Source organism: Sus scrofa, chromosome 10 (assembly GCF_000003025.6).
Source record: "Sus scrofa isolate TJ Tabasco breed Duroc chromosome 10, Sscrofa11.1, whole genome shotgun sequence".
NCBI classification, from domain to species: Eukaryota; Metazoa; Chordata; class Mammalia; order Artiodactyla; family Suidae; genus Sus; species Sus scrofa.
In genome coordinates, this window is record NC_010452.4 from 50,770,904 (window position 1) to 50,791,303 (window position 20,400).

General features: G+C 46.1%; 1 protein-coding gene across 1 annotated transcript in view; it reads right to left on the reverse strand.

The window, feature by feature from the left end:
• Positions 1 to 20,400, reverse strand: part of KIAA1217 (KIAA1217 ortholog) — a 325,298-nt gene that overhangs the window by 64,191 nt on the left and 240,707 nt on the right. Inside the window, 2 exon segments of the mRNA XM_021064229.1 lie at positions 7,610 to 7,847; positions 7,850 to 8,438. Coding sequence (XP_020919888.1) covers positions 7,610 to 7,847; positions 7,850 to 8,438 — 827 coding nt within the window.

The following is a 20,400-nucleotide window of genomic DNA, read 5'->3' on the forward strand; positions in this document are numbered from 1 at the left end:
CTGGGTTTAGCAGTATTTAATAAGAGTGCTTTGCTCGAAGATGGAACTCTCCAGCACCTACTCTATGCCAGGCATGCCACAAGGCAATGAATTGTCATCAGTTTTACCTTCCTATGAGCTAGGTATCATCCCCATTTTACAGATGAGCAAACCGAGGCAGAGCAGGCATCAGTGATCAGTCCAAGTGTCCAAGCCCTAGCAAGTGTGGATCCCTAGCAAGTCAAACAGGGACTTGAACCCAGGCCATCTGGCTTTGAGACCATGTTCATAAAGACTGTACAGTACTGCCTCTCAGTAAATGGTGGATCTCAGGTTGACTGAACCCAAAGTAACAACAGCAAGTTTTAACAATAATGAAGCTGCTTTACCAAGAAGGAAAGGGCAGAACTGAGGTAACAATCGTCAAAGTCCACGTTTTGGATTTGATAGTATTTGACCATTCTGGAGATATCTTTGGTCGTCATGACCGGGGAGTTTGCATTTCAGGGGAGTCTGCTACTGGCCTCTGCTGGGGTAGAGGTGGGAGATGCTGCTCAACATCCTATGATGCCCAGGACAAGACTCAAGTATCAAGAGTGCAAAAGTTAAGAAAACTGCTCTAGGAAGACCCCAAATCTGAGACTTAGGAGAGATCTGATATGGCTTATTTTGAACGATTCATTCAGGAAAAGGGGAAAAAAATGAAACATTCCTTTTCCAACATTCAGACTCACCCATCCAGCAGGATACGCAGCACAGCTTAGAAAACCTCCAAGAGTTCCTATTGTAGCTCAGTGGCTAACAAGTCCAACTAATATCAATGAGGATGGGGGTTCGATCCCTGGTCTTGCTCAGTGGGTTAAGGATCTGGCATTGCCGTGGACTGTGGTATAGGCTGACAGCTGTAGCTCTGATTGGACCCTTAGCCTGGGAATTTCCATATGCTGCAGATTTGGCCCCCAAAAGACAAAAAAAAAAAAAAGAGAGAGAGAGAGAAGAAGAAGGAGAAGAAGAAGAAAGAAGAAAGAAGACCTCCAAAGGCCTGCTGGTCACTGAACATTTTTAAATGACACAAATTGGAATTTACACTTTCACCCAAACAACTGGTAAACCAAGGATGCTTCCTAGCCTTCAAAGCTATCAACACAATCATACTTAATCCTCCTAAAATGAGAAAGCAATATAAATGATTACCCACAGACACAAGCTACCAGGTAGCACGCAGGCTTCATCGTGTACCTACTCATTTTCTTTCCCTTTCTTTCTAAGGCAAGGCCTTCTACTTCTCTAAATCTGCAATGCCTTAGGAATCATGGCAGATCTCACGTGGCCTCTCTCCAGATACAGGTGCCCAGATAGGCAAGAATTTGCTCCCAAGTGGATTCTTGACACGTTTGTTGAATTTAGTTACTGCAGAGGCAGGACAGTGTAAAAATATGATCTCAGTTCAAGTCTCCCATGTGCTGAAAAATACGGCATTAGGAGGGATCTGTTATATATTTGGAAGGAGAGCTATTAGTCACTTTGCAATGAGCACCCTTGAATTTTGAGTGTTATTTCAACAGAGCTATTTCACGTTATATGAGCCAAACTATAAATAGAAAATAGCAAAACATAAATGTCCGAGAGTTTTACAATGCTTAAGGGCTGTTTTATGTGCCATGGATAGGGATAATGATGCTGTTTAATGAAGTAATTTTATAACCGGGGGAAGACAAAGCCTCATGCCTTAAGTCATCTGTCACACACCGTCTCCCCTGTGCAGGGCCTTACGGTCACATGGACACACTCTCCTCGTGGAGTCCTTGCTGAAGCAAAATCATCTGGCTAAAATCCCACCTTATCACTCAAGGCCATTTTCCTTCTAGAAGCTCAGACTTGAGAATTATAGTCAGCCCTCCATATCTGCAGGTGCTGCTTCCCAGGTTCAACCAGTTGCAGATCTAATTTTTCAGACTGGCTGAATCTGTGAATGTGGAACCTCCGGTAAGGAAGGATGACTTACTACACCCTCCCCCCTTTCTTCTGTTTTTTTTTTTTTTTTTTTTTTTTTTTTTTTTTTTAGGGCAGCACCTTTGGCATATTTAAGTTCCCAGGCTAGGAGTTGAATTGGAGCTGCTACAACTGCTGGCCTATGCCACAGACACGGCAGTGCCAGATCCAAGCTGTGTCTGTGACCTACCCCACAGCCCGTGGCAATGCGGTATCCTTAACCCAATGAGCAAAGCCAGGGATTGAACCCACATCCTCATAGGTACTGGTCGTGTTCTTAATCCTCTGAGCCACAATGGGAACTCCAACTATGCCCTTTTATTTATTTTTTATTTTTTTGTCTTTTTGCCATTTTCTTGGGCCGCTCCCGCAGCACATGGAGGTTCCCAGGCTAGGGGTCGAATCGGAGCTATAGCCACAGGCCTACACCAGAGCCACAACAACATGTGATCCGAGCTGCGTCTGCAACCTACACCACAGCTCAGAGCAACGCCAGATCTTCAACCCACTGAGCAAGGCCAGGGATTGAACCCGCAACCTCATGGTTCCTAGTCGGATTCGTTAACCACTGAGCCGCAACGGGAACTCTGTAACTATGCCCTTTTAAATAAGAGACTTGAGCATCTGCAGATTTGGGTAACCATGGGAGCTCCTGGAACTGACTCCTCCTGGATACTGATGGACGACTGTGCCACCCCCAAAGTCAAAGCAGCTGTAATCCATTCCCAGCCCAAAGTCCATGGCCATCTTAGGAGCAGAATGCTGCTATCATATATCTTCTACATTACTTTTTCCAGATCTCCTATCTATAACTTGTCATCACTAGATGCTGTGTGGAAGTATGTTTATAAGAGGTGCCAAATTCATTAAATCAGGGCACATGAACTAGTACAAGAATCAAGATGACATTTACTTTGTCTGTAACTCATTTTCAAGTCAATAGAGCTGTTGCAAAATCAGACTCCAAAAAACAAAAACCAAACAAACAAACAAAAAACCCCCCCAAAAGGCTACTCTTGGAAGTTTCCTGAGTACAGATGAGAAAGAAAAATTTTCTCTCTGATTTTGAATATCCTGCAGTTATTTGGGCTATTTCATAGAAGCGGCCTTCTGAAGAGCATCTGAATTCAGCAGTGCCCCAAAGAAAGCATCTCTACGGATTTCTCAGTTTCCTTCCCATGTTTTTGTAGCTTCACATCTTAGATGTAAAATTTCACTTGAGAGTTTTATATAAAAAGCACTCAGATTTAGTTGCCTTTTAAAATTATGAAATTACAACAGAAATTAGTTTGGCACTTTAGAAGACCCTGTACTCATGCAGTTTGACTTTTAGGGGTTGAAAACTTTTTAAAACTACTTGCACAGATTAAAATATATCTAAAATAACACCATAGTATAGGTAAAACAATGGACTATAATTTTGTGTTTCAGTAATTGTTTCTGGCGTTCTTGTCTTTAAAATTTTCCTTTGACATGGGGCTCACATTGTTTTTTTGCAAAGCAAAATCTACCAAAAATGTTCTCCTTTTCTCTTATTTCTGCATAATTGTGTTAATATACTAGCTGGGGCAGTTATATTTTAAATGACATGTATATATTTAGCAGCATAATTATGCAAATTATACCATGTTTATGATTGTAAATATCCTTTCAGAGCAGCTACTTAGCATCTAGTCCTGGTTAAAATGCTTAGAATTCACTTCTCTGCTGGGTGAAGGTGGGGCTCATAGCTTTCACTCACCAGGCAGAATATGGCACGGCGGTTAAAAAAAAGTATGGATTTTTTTTCCTATGCCACTTACTGGCTTTGTGACCTTGGGCAAGTGACTTAACTTCTCTGAGCTCACTTTCTGCATCTGTGAAATAGTGATGATGATAGTAGGGACCTCACTGGGTCATCATGATGGTTACATCATATGATGTATGGAAACTACTTAACATTTGGCCCCATGAAAGGCTCTCAATAAATGATAGCTACCATCAGTCTTCCTCTTCTAATACTACCCAGAAATACTGCATTTCAGCCTAGTCATTAAGCTTTCCCAAAGAGTTCAGAACTGCAGTTGAAGAGGAGGAAGGATGGCATTTCTCACTTTGCCCCACATTCTTACCTGTCCAGATAACAAAGGGGAGGGGGTGTCAAAGGGGCTGACAACAGAAGGTCCAGATTCAATTTCTTTTCACTAAAGAATCTTTTTTTTTTTTTTTTTTTTTAGGGCCGTACCTGCAGCATATGGAGGTTCCCAGGCTAGGGGTCAAATCAGAGCTACAGCTGCTGGCCAACACCACAGCTACAGCAACACAGGATCTGAGCTGCGTCTTCGACTACACCACAGCTCATGGCAACACCAGATCCTTAACCCACTGAGCGAGGTCAGGGATCGAACCCTCAACCTCATGGGTCCTAGTTGGATTCGTTTCTACTGTGCCGTGACGGGAACTCCTACTAAAGAATCGTTCTTTATGTACTTTTGTCATGTGCCTGGGCTGAGTCAGTGGGGATGCTTAGCTGTTTCAGTTATAGCAACTCTAAATGTAGAGAGGGGTGTGTGTGTGTGTGTGTGTGTGTGTGTGTGTGTGTGTGTCTGGGGCTATGGAAGAAGGGAAGCTAGCCTGCTCACATATAAACAAGCACTCCAACTCGCCAATTCCACCCTCTGGAGATAAGCTGATCAACAGGTGAGGGATTACCTAAGCAAGAAGAATGAGATAAAATTCTTCCTCTGCTAGCTCACACTGACGGGAATGAAAGAAAAAAAGTGAAAATGCGAAATCACATCCCAAATTACAACCACATGTCAGAGGACAGTAGTGATCGTGACAGTATATTTTAGGTGAACACTAATCCTTTCAGTCAGTTCTTCTAATACTTGTTCTTCTAGAAGTCAGATAATTTGGATTTTCTAAAAGGGGTTTCTACAACACGTAAAGACAGGAATCCATAGCATTTTCTGAGCTTCCGTAAAAGAGAAACCTCTGAGGAAGCAGAGGCACTGAAAAAATATTGAGACGACTAGAGGCTAAAATTCTTCAAGACTCTGATCAGGGGGCAGCAGAGGGGCCTTCCTTTTTGTCCCACCCATAAGCCAATCGGGGAAGTGGGTTCAGTGATGTTCAGTTATGTACACATGATAACAGCACACATGACAGTCAACTAGGTGCTGAGGGAGAAGCCATACACCATTGTTGGCCAAAACGTGCCTGGAACTCAGCAGGATGCAAAGAGCCTAATGTGAAACACACTGGGATCAAGCTCACAATCCTTCTACCCAAGAGATAGGTCAGCATGGGGTGGGTGGGGGCGGTGGGAAGGATGGATTCTGGCCGTGGAGAGGGATAGTTTTTATTGCTTCCTGGACTAAATTCTTATGCCTCCAAGTCCCATCCTATCAGGGACACATATTTCCCAACCAGCCCCTCACTGCCCAGGCAGCAGATGTGTTACCCTTTCTTAGAAGCGCAGGGCGCAAGCGTCCTAGCCTTAAGGCTCATCTTGGTAGATTTTCCTCTAGCTGTGACATTGGTCTGTTCCAAAGAGCCTCAGTATGTATCCCATACCCCTTAGTTTCCTGTGGTCATGGGAAATATCCCTTTCCTTCTTTTTTTTTTTTTGGCTGTGTCCATGGAATGCAGAAGGTTCCCGGACCAGGGATCTGCACCAGCATCACAGCAGCAGCCTGAGCCTCTGCAGTGACACCACCAGATCCTTAACCACTAGGCTACCAGGAAACTCCAAGTGTCCTTTTCTTTCATTCTTAAAATCTCATTTCTTAAGGACTTTGGAAAGCAGAGAATAAATACTGTTCTCCAATTCTTCAATTTTCTTGTCCTGCATAATGAAGCTGGTCCCAAAAAACCAGTTGCGGGCTTGTCGCTGTTGCTGTTTTTAAAGCTGTGCAGAAGGTGAGCATGCGTGGGTGCATTAATGACCCCAGACTTCCATGTGTATTCTCTTCCCATCTTTCTGGAATCTTTTTCTGTGACCAGATAGGAAGAGGTGGCCCTTTCATGCTAAAATTTTCCCAATGAGGACAGAGCTTTTTTGATTTGTGTGAAAGGTAAGACAGGAAGATATACACATTTTCCAGTCAGAATTCCGGCCTTCTTTTTACAAGAATATATAACAGTAAGTGATATGATCCCTGTGGTACAGAGGAGGGAAGAGTGGTTCCAGGAAGGCACTGAGTGGCTGAATATGTGACTTTTATTTTTCTCCTCTCTTCTGAATTCTTATATGATAAAGGTCAAAACGGCTTAACCTCTTTTTTTTTTTTTTTTTTTTTTTTTTTGGTCTTTTTGTCTTTGTTGTTGTTGTTGCTATTTCTTGGGCCACTCCGCGGCATATGGAGGTTCCCAGGCTAGGGGTCGAATCGGAGCTGTAGCCACCAGCCTACACCAGAGCCACAGCAACGCGGGATCCGAGCCGCGCCTGCAACCTACACCACAGCTCACGGCAACGCCGGATCGTTAACCCACTGAGCAAGGGCAGGGACGAACCCGCAACCTCATGGTTCCTAGTCGGATTGTTAACCACTGCGGCACAACAGGAACTCCTTAACCTCTTTTTGGACTCAGTTTCTTTGAGTAGATTTTTACGATTATAATTATCACGTTGGCTTCCTTCAACCAATAGAGAAATTTCCTCGATCAAATTGAGCTTTTCTATTACTCTACGAACTTTGGAGGGTGTTCACGATGTCGTAGGAAGGTTAGGGGCTGGTAAATTGTAAAAACATGTATATTAAAAAAGAAATGAGCTACCCGAGTGTCTCATCCACTAGAAAAATTGTGCTGACCTCAGCTTCACTCCTGAATGAGTATTACATCAACCCATCCTACAGTCACACAGACTCATATTTTATCACGTTGGATGACGGACAAGGACACATTCATTCCATTTCCCAAAACCAGATGAGAAAACAAAACTGCACCCCACGGGGGAAAAACACAACCTGCCATTTCAAACAGTTAACACGAGAACCATGCACTCCTAATTTCCACATCAGTTCTTACTGGCTCTTGATGGATTTGTCTGAATGGTTTCTCCTAATCAGGATTTTCTTCCACCTCATTCAGATTTATACTAACGATGCTGCAGTTAGACCCACACTCCAGAGGCCGGTGCTGACCTGTCTTGTTGGGGTCCAGGCCTGCCTTTTAGGCTGGCTACTGGCCAGCCTCACCTGACCACCAGATTTAGAAACTCTCTCTCTCTCTCTCTTTTTTTCTCCCCCGTCTTTTAGGGCCACACCTGAGACATATGGAGGTTCCCAGGCTACAGGTCAAAGCAGAGCTGCAGCTGCTGGCCTACACCACAGTCACAGCAACACAGGATCTGAGCCACATCTGCGACCGGCACCACAGCTCATGGCAACGCATATGCTTAACCCACTGAGCAAGGCCATGGACTGAACTTGCGTTCCTCATGGATACTAGTCGGGTCGGTTACCACTGAACCAGAGGAGAACGCCAAGATTTAGAAACTCTTTGCTGACAAGGATGGCCTCTGATCCTACTCCCCAACTCCCCTCACCCTGAGTGTTTAGCTGACCGTAGTTCTCTTGGTTTTTCTCCTGCAGAGCAGCCCGAGCCCCGGCACGTGTGCCCAGACCACCCTCAGCCACCGGCACCGCCTTACCTGGTGTCTCTGTCTTTGGGGATGGTGGCCGTGCTGTAAGCAAACACTTGCTTCTCAACTAGAGGAGGGCCGAGGTCCACAATCCCGGAGAGTCCCGGCACGGTCCGGGGCTTCTCGATGTACACCAGGGTGCCAGGCTCCTTCTTGAAGGCCTGGCGGCTGGGCGAGACCCGGTCCGGCTGCATGGTGTGGGGGGGCCCGTGGGCATTGTGGTGCGCGTGCATGTCCACCAGCCTAGGTCGCCGACTCGGTGAGGAGAGGCTGGGGGCGTTTTGGAGCCCAGAGTGGGCAAGTGGCTCTCTGGATATTTCCTGGGTTTCTGTCTGTACAGGGACTGCTCCATGTGCATTTCCGCTGGCAAAGAGGGGCTGCAGTAAGCGCTGGCGGACCGGATTGCTGTGCGGTGATAGGCGATGATGTGATCGGGGACATCCAGCGGGTGCCCCCCGTGCGAAGAGGCTATGCTCATGCGCCCCTCGTGATAAAGGTAAGGGTCGGCATAGAAACCCTCGTTCCGGTACATCGCCAGGTTCTTGCCGCTCATGTCTTCATCTGGCTTGACGTCTCTTCTTTCCAAAATGGCACTGGGGCTGGGCGAGATGGATCTGGAGACGGGGAGGCTGGAGAGTCTGTCCCGGGGGATGGTGGCGTTCCCAGGAACAACCACTGGGCGGGTGCCTCCATAAGGGATTCTGGATGGGGAGGGAGGCATGGAATGGGGCACAGGAGTGGACGGGGGAGAATTTGGAATGGCGTGGGGTGCAGCAGAAGGTCCTGGTCGAGAGGCACCAGGGCCATCTCCTCTTGCATAAACAAGTTCTCTCTGCATCTGAAAGTCAAACAAGAGATTAGAAAATCTACTGTGAGACTCATGCTTTTAGAGACATCTCAGTGTGGCTGCCCTGATGAAGGAGGCTGAGGAGTGGCTCCTGCAAGATGTCCACGCCTAGTCCCTGGAACCTGAAGCCATGTTCCCTTACATGGCAAAAGGGACTTTGCAAGGCCCCCTGTTAGGGACGTGAGATGGGGAGTTTATCTGGGATTATCCAGGTGGACCCAATGCAATCCCAAGGGTCCTTATATATGAAAGAGGCAGGAGGGTCAGAATCATGGAAGATGGGATGAGAGAAGCAGAATCAGAGAGAGTGAGAGGTTTGGGGAAGATGGCACGCTGCCTACTTTGAGGATGGAGGAGAGAGCTTGAGCCAAGGAAGGCAGCAGCCGCCCTCTGCCCCCAAGCTTGAAAAGGCAAAAAAAAAAAAAAAAAAAAGGACTTGCCCCAGAGCCATCAGAGCGAGTGGGGCACTGCCAATACCTCTCTGTTGGCTGGAGAAACCCATTCTGGACTTCTGATCTCCACAACTGGAAAGTAAATGAATGTGTGGTGTTTCAAGCCACAAAGTTTGTGGTAATTTATCATAGCAACCACAGGCAATGAATATACCTGACATAGAGCTCCACGTTGGGGAGTTTGAGGGAAAAATAGTGCGGTGGTTTAAATACTGAGGCCACAGCTTCCTAGAGACACGAAGAAACTGTAGGTCTGATGTATCAAAAGTGCTAAAACCATGTTTTCTAAAGCTCATCTAGGGCACCCTTTTCTAGTCTTCGCCCTGGAAAATAGAGGGTAAGCATCTTCCCCATCTTTCCGAGTGGATGCAGTGTAGGGCCATGGGCAGAGGGGGAAAAGGGATGCATGGGAAGACCTTGGAGGGAAGTCTCACTGATGTGCTGATGCTTTACTCAAGCCTATGAGAAACCAGCTCGGAGAGGTCGGGACATAGTAACGATTCAGGAGGTAAGAGTGCCGTTGGGGCAAACTCAGAGCGGGGACGGCAAGGGAGAGAAGAGGGGCGGGCACCCCAGGCATGGTGGGGAGGACAGTCCCGACCATATGCCCTCTGGGCTGCCCTGTGATGCTGAGGAGCATGCCCGGATAGGCCATCGAAAGCCCCGTGCTTCTTGCCCAGGCAGCAGTGACTTCTGGGCTGTGTCATTAGCACCCAGGTCAGGAGAGGAGGGACTCCCACAGGGTCTCCCACTAACTCGCCTTCAGGAGAAACTCAAGAATCAATGACTCAAGAATCATAGGTACAGAGAACAAATTGGTGGTTGCCACAAGCAGGAGGTGGAGGCCAGGGGTGCTGGTGAAATGGGGGAAGCTGGTCCAAAGAGACAAACTTGCAGGTATAAAATACATAAGTCATGGGGATGTGGACTACAGTTAAGAATGCTCTATTGTATCTGAAAGTTGCTAAGAGAATATATATACCAGTGTATACACATGGAAGTTCTCAGGTAGGGATCACACAAGACTCTGCAGCGACCTGAGCTGCAGCAGTCAGATTTTTTTTTTTTCTTTTTTGCTTTTTCAGGGCTGCCACTGTGGCATATGGAAGTTCCCAGGCTAGGGGTTGAATCTGAGCTGCAGCTGCCAGCCTACACCACATCTCACAGCAACGCCAGATCTTAACCCACTGAACGAGGCCAGGGATCGAACCTGCATCCTAGTGGATACCAGTTGGATTCCTAACTGCTGAGATTCTTAACTTATTGTGCCACAGCAGGGACTCTGAGAATATATTTTTAAAGTTCTAATCACAAGAAAAAACATGGTAACTATGTGTCATGATGGATGTCAACTAGACTTACTGTGATGGTTATTTTGCAATATATCCATCTATTGAACCATTATGTTGTACATCTGAAACTAATATAATGTCATGTATCAATTAGATCTCAATAAAAAAAAAAGAATCGAGTTAACAGGAAAGGGGAAACTAATTTGCATCTGTACTACTTGGTTGAGAAAGGAAAAGAATAAAAAATACAAATTAATTCAGGATGTGAGTATTTGATACTTTCTGTTTTGATCAGAGTCCAAGAAGGTCATGATCACGGAAATTCTCCAAATAGCTACAAGGGAGGGACGGATGGACGGACTGCCAGGGGCACCTCCCAAGCCCGGTCTTTAAGTCCTGCTTGTGCTATCCCCGGAGCCCACGTTCCCATGGGGACTTCTGGAAGACGTGACAGACAAGGAGGGTGTAAATGGTTGTGGGGTGGGCAAGGTAGGGAATGAGGAGTGAGGAGGTGGGCTCAAATGGATGTAAACCAAGACGAACAGCTGAGAGACCCAGAGTGTGGGTGGTGGGAGAAGAGCGAAGACATAAAAGAGGCAACAGAAGTAGGTTGAAAAGGAAGCCGAGCCCAGAGCCCTGAATACATACGGATTCCTTATCTCATAAATCCATTCGCTTAGTAAACAGTATGGACCAAGCACTTGCTGGCACCAAGCATGGTTCTAGGACACAGCTCTAAACAAGCCCTGGAAGTTCCTGCCCTTGAGGGGAAACTTCTGCTCTCGAGAGGATACGTTCTTGCCTACATCTGGTCATGAGAATGCCGGGGATGAACTGGCCCGACTCCCACGGCTTCCCTATCTTGTTTCTGGAAGGATCCAGCAATGAAGAATCCCTGACCCTGGCAGTTTTACTTGCTATGGTGGATTTCATGATAGAAACGACCAACCAAAAAGGAAAGCGAATTGCAATTATGAAGCAACCTGAAAGAGCCCTTTGGGGGTACAGTATCTGAGCACTACTTGGCTCCTCAGCCCCCTGTGGGGACCGCAGAGTATGCAGGCTCCTTGCTTGAAATGTCGGTTTTATCCACTACACCTGCCTCCCCAACACACACACACACACACACACACACACTCTCTCTCTCTCTCTCTCTCTCTCTCTCTCTCTCTCTCACAATAGGCCAGTCTGTTCTCCCCGCTCTAAACTGGAGTCAGGATATGCTCAAGCTGTTCTCACCCCAGGACCCTCTCCCCATTTCCTAGCACTTGGGGAGTGACATCCAGGCTGAGGTCAAGGTCAGGCTCCAGGTGTGTCTGCTCCACATGACTCAGTCCTGATGCTCCAGCCCACGCACCTCCATAACTCAAGGGCTCAGGGCCTCCAACCAAGAGGGTATTGCCAAGGTCACTGTGTGATAGTATATCCGATCCTCATTCCAGAATGGCTGGGCAACTACATGACCAGAGTTTTGCAGCAAATCAACGAGGTCCTCTATAAATACCTCTCCTACCCTGCCTGCCTCAATGCAGGGCTCAATGAAAAGAAAGGTCCAGCTCAGTGGTAAGCAAGACAGGGCTTCACAAGTGATAAAATACAAGCAGCACCTATTTGGCCAAATCCCCCACCCAATCAGGCCACACCATGCAATAAACAACCCAAACAAACATCAGGATAAATTCAAACATGCCACTGTGTATAAGGCATCACACAGCCCTCAAGGCCAATCAGGTGCAACAAACGGTGGGTATTATGGTCATATTGTTATTAACTCCAAAAAAAGAATAGGGTTTCAAAGGCCTAGAACCCACTTAGGATGAACAATAATCTAATGGGTTAGTCACCACTCCTTGTTCTCTTTTTTCCTCCCTATCTGGCTGAAGATCACATCCTGATCTGAAGGATCCTGACCCCAATTAACACACAGGGGAAACTACCCCCCTCCCTGGCCTTTTCAGGCAAGAGAATAAAAAGAGACATCAACATTCCAAGGAGAACAGAACTGTCCAGAAGAATAATAAAGAGTATTCACGCAAGAAAAATGTAAGGTTAACTTTAATTAATGAAAAGTTGAATTTTCCTTTAAAACAACAGAGGTGAGCATAGGTGTTTTAAAAATATGTTTGGTGATGTGAAAAAGACATGGCTAGGAGGCACGTTATGTAACTAAATGAAATGAGGTTATATAATGAAGTTATATAAAGTTTAAAATAAAACACAGGCGGCAAAACTCATTAGAAAAGCTCAGACTTTCTGGATGTCATGTGCAGATAAATTCAGAGTGTAACAATTAATGAACAATAATTCAGATACACTGGGCCTTCATAAGGGGAATGCAGGTGATTGTCAAAATAACGTCCAGTAGCCAGTACTGCATGGGTACCTGCCAACAAGAATGGGACCTCAGCAAGGATGGATGGTAGCCGTAAGCAACCAGCATCACATACCCAATGGTAATGCTGTATGTCAGCCCTGCCTGGTCCACTTCAAAATAATTTGCCATCATCCAACAGAGTCACAGAATGAATTACTGTCCACTAGAGTTATCCACATCAGAGGCGAATACAAGTATTCAGCTAAGATAGAACAGGTAATCAAAGGTTGGATGTCTCCATCAATCTAGGCAACACAGAGGTTGGAAGCTTTTGGCAAAATTCTTATGTTGGTTTGCCAACCTAGACCTGACTTTCTAAGACTGAGTTTTGAGAAGAACCTTGATAATTTCATCCTTGGCTCTATATGGAGCCCAAGAAGACAATGATATAATCTTTCCACGGTATAGTGGGAAAATGTTTTAAGTCTACCACTTGAATAAACCTTTAAAATGAGAAAGCTGGGGTTCATACACCAAAGGGTACAGATCAACCAAAGGCAACTCACTCTTAGGATGAGGTGGAAGGTCTGGGGAGATGAAAAGAATCTTTTTCAAATCTTCCGTGATCTCCCAGGAGACCACTTGCTATTCCAAAAAAAAGGAGACTCCAACCAGTGGAGATACTCACTGGTTGATTGACTGAACCAGGATGATGATTAAGATCCTCTATTCAGGAGTTCCCATTGTGGCGCCACAGAAACGAATCCGACTAGGAACCATGAGGTTGCGGGTTCGATCCCTGGCCTTGCTCAGTGGGTTAAGGATCTGGCGTTGCTGTGAGCTGTGGTGTAGGTCACAGACTCAGCTCAGATCTGGCATTGCTGTGGCTGTAACATGGGCCAGCAGCTGTAGCTCTGATTTGACCCCTAGCCTGGGGACCTCCATATGCCATGGGTGCGGCCCTAAACAGCAAAAAAAAAAAAAAAAAAAAAAAAAAAATAAAATAAAAATAAAAAAATTTCTATATTCATAGTTTAAAAAAAAAAGCCCAGCCTTTTACATTACTGTTCTTTCCATGGTGATATTTTCCTGGAATCAGGCACCTACGTAGTCTTGTTTTGTTTTGTTTTTTAATAGTGTTTTGGCGAATGAGAAAAGAAATGGCATTAAATCCACACTAGGTTTTTCCTATACTATTACTCAAAACTCAGGCCTTTTAAGAGGAAATTAAACTTTAAAGGTAAAATAAATAAGCAAACACACACACACACCCCACACACAGTTACTATTCACCTTAATATATCTGAATCCTTTCTTTCCTCACCAGTCTCTCTGATGCCACCAATCTTCTCTATCACCTCATTGCTCTTAGAAAGCTGAGAGTATCTGGATATGTTATGCCATGGACCCTTTGAGCCAGAAGATTTCAAGCATCATGTCTTTATGTGAGCTTTAAAGAATTTCATTTTATAGCAAGAAAGAGATGACCTAAACACCCAAATAAAAGGCTTTAACACCTTCCCGGAACACAATACGGATATTTATTGGCCTGAACCTTGGCCCAGACAAAGGAAAAGTCCATTTATCTGCACTAGATATACCGGCAGTGCCTGAAAGAGGCTGATCTCCATCCTTCACCTGCTGCGTTCGGCATCATCTCCCTCTCCCTCCATTCACTGCTGCCCAAACCACTGCCGGCTCCTGGTTGAGTCCTTCCCATTCTTGTAAAAGCAGAGTTTCTTCCAGAGCCCCTGCACCAGGGTCCCCGCTGAGATGCTGCTGACCCTCCCCACAGCACACAGCTCAACACCTTGTGTGGGCGCATCCTTCCCAAAGACCAGAAAAAATCTGGGGTAGTCACCACCTGAAGTTTCAGTTAGGAATCCTAACGGATCTCTACCTTTTGTTTTTCCCCAAACACCATAAGTTAAACCCAATATCACTCATTTACAAATTTCCTGAATATAAGATCAGAAGGGGAGAAAAAATTTAAACTGGTTCTGGAAAAAAAAATCTAGCTTGAAAAATGTTGATTTCAAGTCATTTGGGAAACTGTCTCATGTAATCATGTCTCTTTGTGGAGCATTATAAAAATATATATGTATTATATATAGAATATATATATATTCTTATAAATATATATAAATAATATATATATCCTTTGTAGAAGGGGAATATGATGTACAGTTTATTGTATTTTAAACCCCACCCTTCCAAGTCTAGAATTTGTAAACACACCACTCAATCAGACCATCTAGTGAAGTCACCAGACAAAACTGAAAATGATTCTTAGGAGACTCTTTCAACTTCAAAGAATTAAAGCCACTTACTTTTTCTTAAGGAAATCACCTGTATAACTAAACGCCGGGAAAAAGCACATTGGCTGAGCTCCCAATTAAGCGATTCCTTTGTCTGCTGGCTTCCTCTAAATCCTCAGTTCCACACTTGGATATTTTAGACAGCTTTCTCTTCACAGAAGAAATCACCCCGCCTCCCCCCCAAAAAATCCCACAGATCCTCAGTTGTTCCCCAGTTTGAGTGCCCACCACCAGTAAAGACCATTTGGCTTTACCCAGTCTTCCGAGCGAAGCTGCTCCAGGCGTGGATAAAAAGTCACCCTCCCTATGATAAGCCAATTTCTCCTCCCCTTGGAAATTAGTCACTGAATAACCTCAGCCACATCCAACCACAGGCTGGTGACTCAGAACTTCAGCAACTGCTTACCCGGAAAACACACACCAACAAATGAACTCTGAGAGGCCTAGGTAAATGGGTGAACAGTGAAGGAAATATTACAAAGCAGAGCTTACTGAGGCAAAGAGGATCACCAGCACAAGCCAACGACCTGCCGCCAGCCAACGAAATCATCAGAAAACCCAACAGCCTCAGCACCCACAGGACCAACTCTCAGATCAGTGTTCTCGAGGGACTGGGGGCTGCTGAGAAAACCCAGATAGGCTGGCGCCCAACACCCATTCTGCTGCCAGACTTTTGAAGTCCGTGGGTTGGCAACCAAAGGAAATGTGAGCCTCTTCCCTAGGCTTATAACCCTGGAGGGAAAACAGGAGGGCTGTCTATTAATTAACCAGGCTGGCTTTACCGAGCTGAACTTTGAGTAGCAGCCACGGATCAGTCCCATGCAGCACCAGGCAAGCAACTGCAATTAGTCTCGAAAACATGCCTGAAATAAGAGCGACGGGGAGGGAGGGCCAGCCACGGCTAAGCACAGAAGGTATTCCAGAAGGGTATAACCAGAGCCCTTCCTTCTGCCCCATCCTTGACAAGACAGAAGAGGAGGGCGTTCCCCCCATTGTGGCTCAGTGGGTTAAAAACCCAACTGGTATCCATGAGGATGCAGCTTCCATCCCTGGCCTCGATCAGTGGGTTAAGGATCCGGCATTGCCACAAGCTGCAGTGTAGGTCACAGATGTGGTTCGGATCTGGCGTGGCTGTGGCTATAGCATAGGCTGGCAGCTGCAGCTTCCACATGCCACAGGTTCGTTTGGCTCTAAAAAGAAAAAAAACCCAAAAAGACAGAGAAGGAGAAGGCCAGGGCAGTCTCCAGATCCCCCCCCCCCCGCCCCCCATCCATGCACAACCGCTGTTAACACAGCTATTTCCTTCCAGGGGAATAGGCTGGGGGAGGCGGGTGTTCCCAACAAGAAGCGGCATGCACAGCCCTCCACGGAGACAGGTATTAACACATTGTGGACAAAAGGTGCGAGAAAAAGGAAGCCTTTCCTTAGCTCACAGATAGGCCGTTTAATCCCCCTCATGCTTTCTGTGCCCTCAGGGACTGAACAGAGCAGAGAGCCCTTCCAGTGGGAATCCGGTGAGAAATGACTCAAAACTCTGGGCTGGAGGCCCCGCTGGCCGCCCGCCACCCCACGACCACGCTCTGGGCAGCCAGTGCATTTTTTAGACATTTTTAGGGCCTTTAGAGGTGGTCCTTGCCGACCAAAAGAATTCCATGACGTCTCTTAAGTTCAAATTCAGGGAGCATTGCAGGCTTCCCTAACCCCCCCTCCCCCCAAACTGCTTATGGCCATCGAAAAGCTCTGCGGTATTAAAGGAGGGAGAACCTGGAGCTCGGGACAGTGCCGGGCACCCCCCACCCCCGGTCCCGCCCCGCCCCCGTCAGGACATCTCATTGAAACAATGTTTGGACCAAGAGATTGTAACAGATGCACTGAAGAGGTGGAAAAGAGGAGATGGAATGTGAAAAGCCTTGTTTGGATTTTTAATCTAATCGGCAAGAGTTTGTTATTTCTCACCCGAGGATGGGAAGCACGCGGTGTCGGCCCCTGACGCATCTGGTCTGCATTTGGCAGCTTTTGTCCCCTTGGTTAAACGCGTGCTTTCACGGAAAGGGGAGGGAGAGGTGGGCCTCCTGCTCTGATTACGCCCTTATTCCAGCCCGCTGCATCCCCAAAGCCCCCATTCTAAGGGCACAAGAGGTCCCGCCCGGCACCTCTCTTGTACTTGCTTACCCTGGTTTATACGTGCAGGACTGTTGGGGAGCGAATGAATGTGAGGTGTCTGGGTTCTGAGCCCCCCCTGCCACCACCTCCAGGAAATAGAAGCACTTCGTTGTCACTGCTGTTGGCTCCGTGAACCCCGCCAAGCTCAGCACTCAGGTCCACATCAGCCACTTTAGAGGCAGGTGCTTCTGCGGACAGCTAATGAGGGCGGTAGCGGGTCCAAGGGGAGGGATGGATGGTCCTGGTCACCTCTCCCATCTCCTCCTCCCTGCCATGGTCAGAGCAATTCCTTTCCCTTCCAAGATGCCTCAGCGCACTGTCTGGGGAGGACATGCACCGCTTGTCAGGACCAGAGCAGGCACCCGCTCTCAGGAGTTGGAGAGCTGGCCCAGTCCTGCGGTGAATCAGGGGGAGTTAAAGGCTCTCTAGCAAGGATTCAACACCCAGTTCATCCAGAGCTGGCTGGGGGACCAGGCAAGCTAATTTCCTCCCCAATATTCTGGGGCCCTAGAACTCAGCTTCACTTGGGTGGCTATTGCCCTCTAGAGAATGGCTCTTTCAGGCCAACTGAGAGCAAAGTTTGGCTCACTCTGGGTGCCCCCACCACTAACATCTCAGGCCCGGCTTTCCTTACTCCACCTGCCTTGGGTTGCTCCACCCTTTGCGAACCTGCTCTTCCCAGTGGTATGTTAAGCATCTTATCCTTCCTTCTCTTGGTTCTTTTTGTTGACCAGCATGCTAAGCAAAGTACAAGAATTTATTTCTAGTGAGCCTTAAGAAACAATATGCTAATAAATAGTCAGCATTACCTTGACAGAAAATACTTTTTTTGGGCCATGCTCATAGCATGCAGAAGTCCCCAGGCCAGGGATTGAACCTGCACCACAGCAGTGACCCAAGCCACTGAAGTGACAATGTCAGATCCTTAACCTGTTGAGCCACAAGGAAACTCCAACAGGAAAATTTTTTTTTTTTATGCTCTAGTAAGGCTAAAGGTTTTGTGAAATTTATTCTTATTTCCCCATTTGCATTCACTTCTTTATTGGATTAAAAAAAAAAAACCCACGCTAAAAGAAAATCTAAATGGTTCTTGTAGACATGAAGAAGTGATTTGGATGCTGGACAAATGTCAACTTCATCTTGCTTCCATTGTTAAAATTGGAAAGGTGGTCGTCTGGGAGGTCTTTGCTAACCTATTAATGTTTCATTTGGTCACAAATGGAATGGCTTGCAGACACGAGACAGACAGGCTGTTGCCAAAATTATTTAATTCTCAAGAAAGAGATGGTTAGCTTATGGCTATATTTAAGATGAGGTTATTCCCGCAAATATTTTGACATGGGGACCTCGCTGAGCCCTCCAGGTCCAGACCGCTGGCTGACTTAATACTATGCCCAAAGGTGATTCAAGATCTCCGTGTGGAAACAAATAAACCAGTTAACATTCAATAAATCATTTAACTTCCAAGCCACAATCACTAACTGTGCTGAGCTGCTGCACAGATAAAAGAAAAATGTTCTCCTCTCACCAACACCCAACCTTCTGTTGCGTTACTCCTGTATTATCCAGGCCAAGGACAACCTCCTTTTATATCTAAAATAGTTATGGTTTGCAAAATGATATTTTCTTGCTGCCACTTGCAACAGACAGTACAAAGCGCTCCTCATTATTTATCTCCATCTCTCTGCATATCCACCCATTTCCTGGACAGACACTATCTTTTATACACAACTCCCTGTTGGTGCTTCTAGATAAGCCATCTCCGTCACCCAAATGTAAACTTTCAGTGCCTGAGATTTTGTTTTTCTTTTAAGACAGTTCTCCAAAACTCCTATGCTAATCAGCATACATTCTGTAATATATGATATACTATTATCTCTCTCTATATATATATTTATTTATTTTTAAACTGTTACCATTCTTTTTTTCCTTTTATTTATTTATTTATTTTTTTTGTCTTTTTGCTTTTTTTCTAGGGCCGCTCCCACGGCATATGGAGATTCCCAGGCTAGGGGTCCAATCGGAGTGGAGCCGTAGCTACCGGCTTACGCCAGAGCCACAGCAACGCGGGATCCGAGCCGCGTCTGCAACCTACACCACAGCTCCGGCAACGCCGGATCCTTAACCCACTGAGCAAGGCCAGGGGTCGAACCCACAACCTCCTAGTCAGATTCGTCAACCACTGTGGCACTGCGGGAACTCACTTTTTTTCCTTTTAGTGATGCATTTGGGGCATATGGAAGTTTCTGGGCTAGAGGCTGAATTGGAGCTGCAGCTGCTGACTCATGCCACAGCTGCAGCAATGCCGGATCTGAGCCACATCTGCAACCTACACTGCAGCTTGCAGTAACGCTGGATCCTTAACCCACGGAGCAAGGCCAGGGACTGAACTCATATCTTCAGGCACACTACGTCAGGTTCTTAACCCACTGAGCTGAATCAGGAGCTCCTATTTATTTACTTATAACATTTTTTATCCTACGAATGATTTTAGATGGCTACACTCACACACACACACACACACACACACAGAATCTAATCATCCAGCAGTTTGCAGTTTACACAGTGCTTTCAATTGTGATTTTATTTCACAGGTCTCAGAACAGTGAAAAGCACAGGTCCTGTGTCACCATCCCCATCTGAATGCTTAGAAAGTGCAGGTGTAAGGAGTTAAGCACCCTGCCTGAGTGCAGACAGTATCAAGCAGCAGAATAGCAAGGACTCACATCTTCAGCCTCACCACTGTCCTTCTTCTCTGTTTAAGGGTGAACTCTCGTGTCTCCCAGGACACTGAGCAATTCTGAGAGGACGCATGCTCCCAAGGCCTTCCCTATGGAGATTCCTGAGGTTTTATACGCTTGAGTTTTGACCCTGAGCAGACGGTCTGGCGGATGCCACTGGAGAAGTTCCTCATTTGCTCCACTTTGAGTTACAGGACATCTTGGTGGGTTTACAAACTAATTATCCAGGTACTCTCTTAACTACTATTTAGTTTTATCTTCTTGCCTCAAAATCAGTTATATAATTAACTCTACGGTGTACTTAACTCATATACATATTAGGACATATTCCGATTATATGTAATTTACTCCAGTATTATATACTCCAGATTAAGTCTCACTATATAGGTTTCACTACATCACAATCATATATGTGTAAATATGTGTATACACACACATATGTCGATGTATACACACAGACATGTCTTCATCAGTCACAGACACCAGATAACTTACGGAGAAAATATCTGGGCCTCATCTGATTAGCATACTTTACCATCACGGCCCTGGTCCTGGTCCTGGGTGACACTCCTGGGACCGACCACACCTCCTGGAGATGCATTCCATCTCTGCCTCTGTGCCCTCTGCCCCTCTTACCTTTCATTGAGGAAACGGATCCAGTTGATTATGCTTA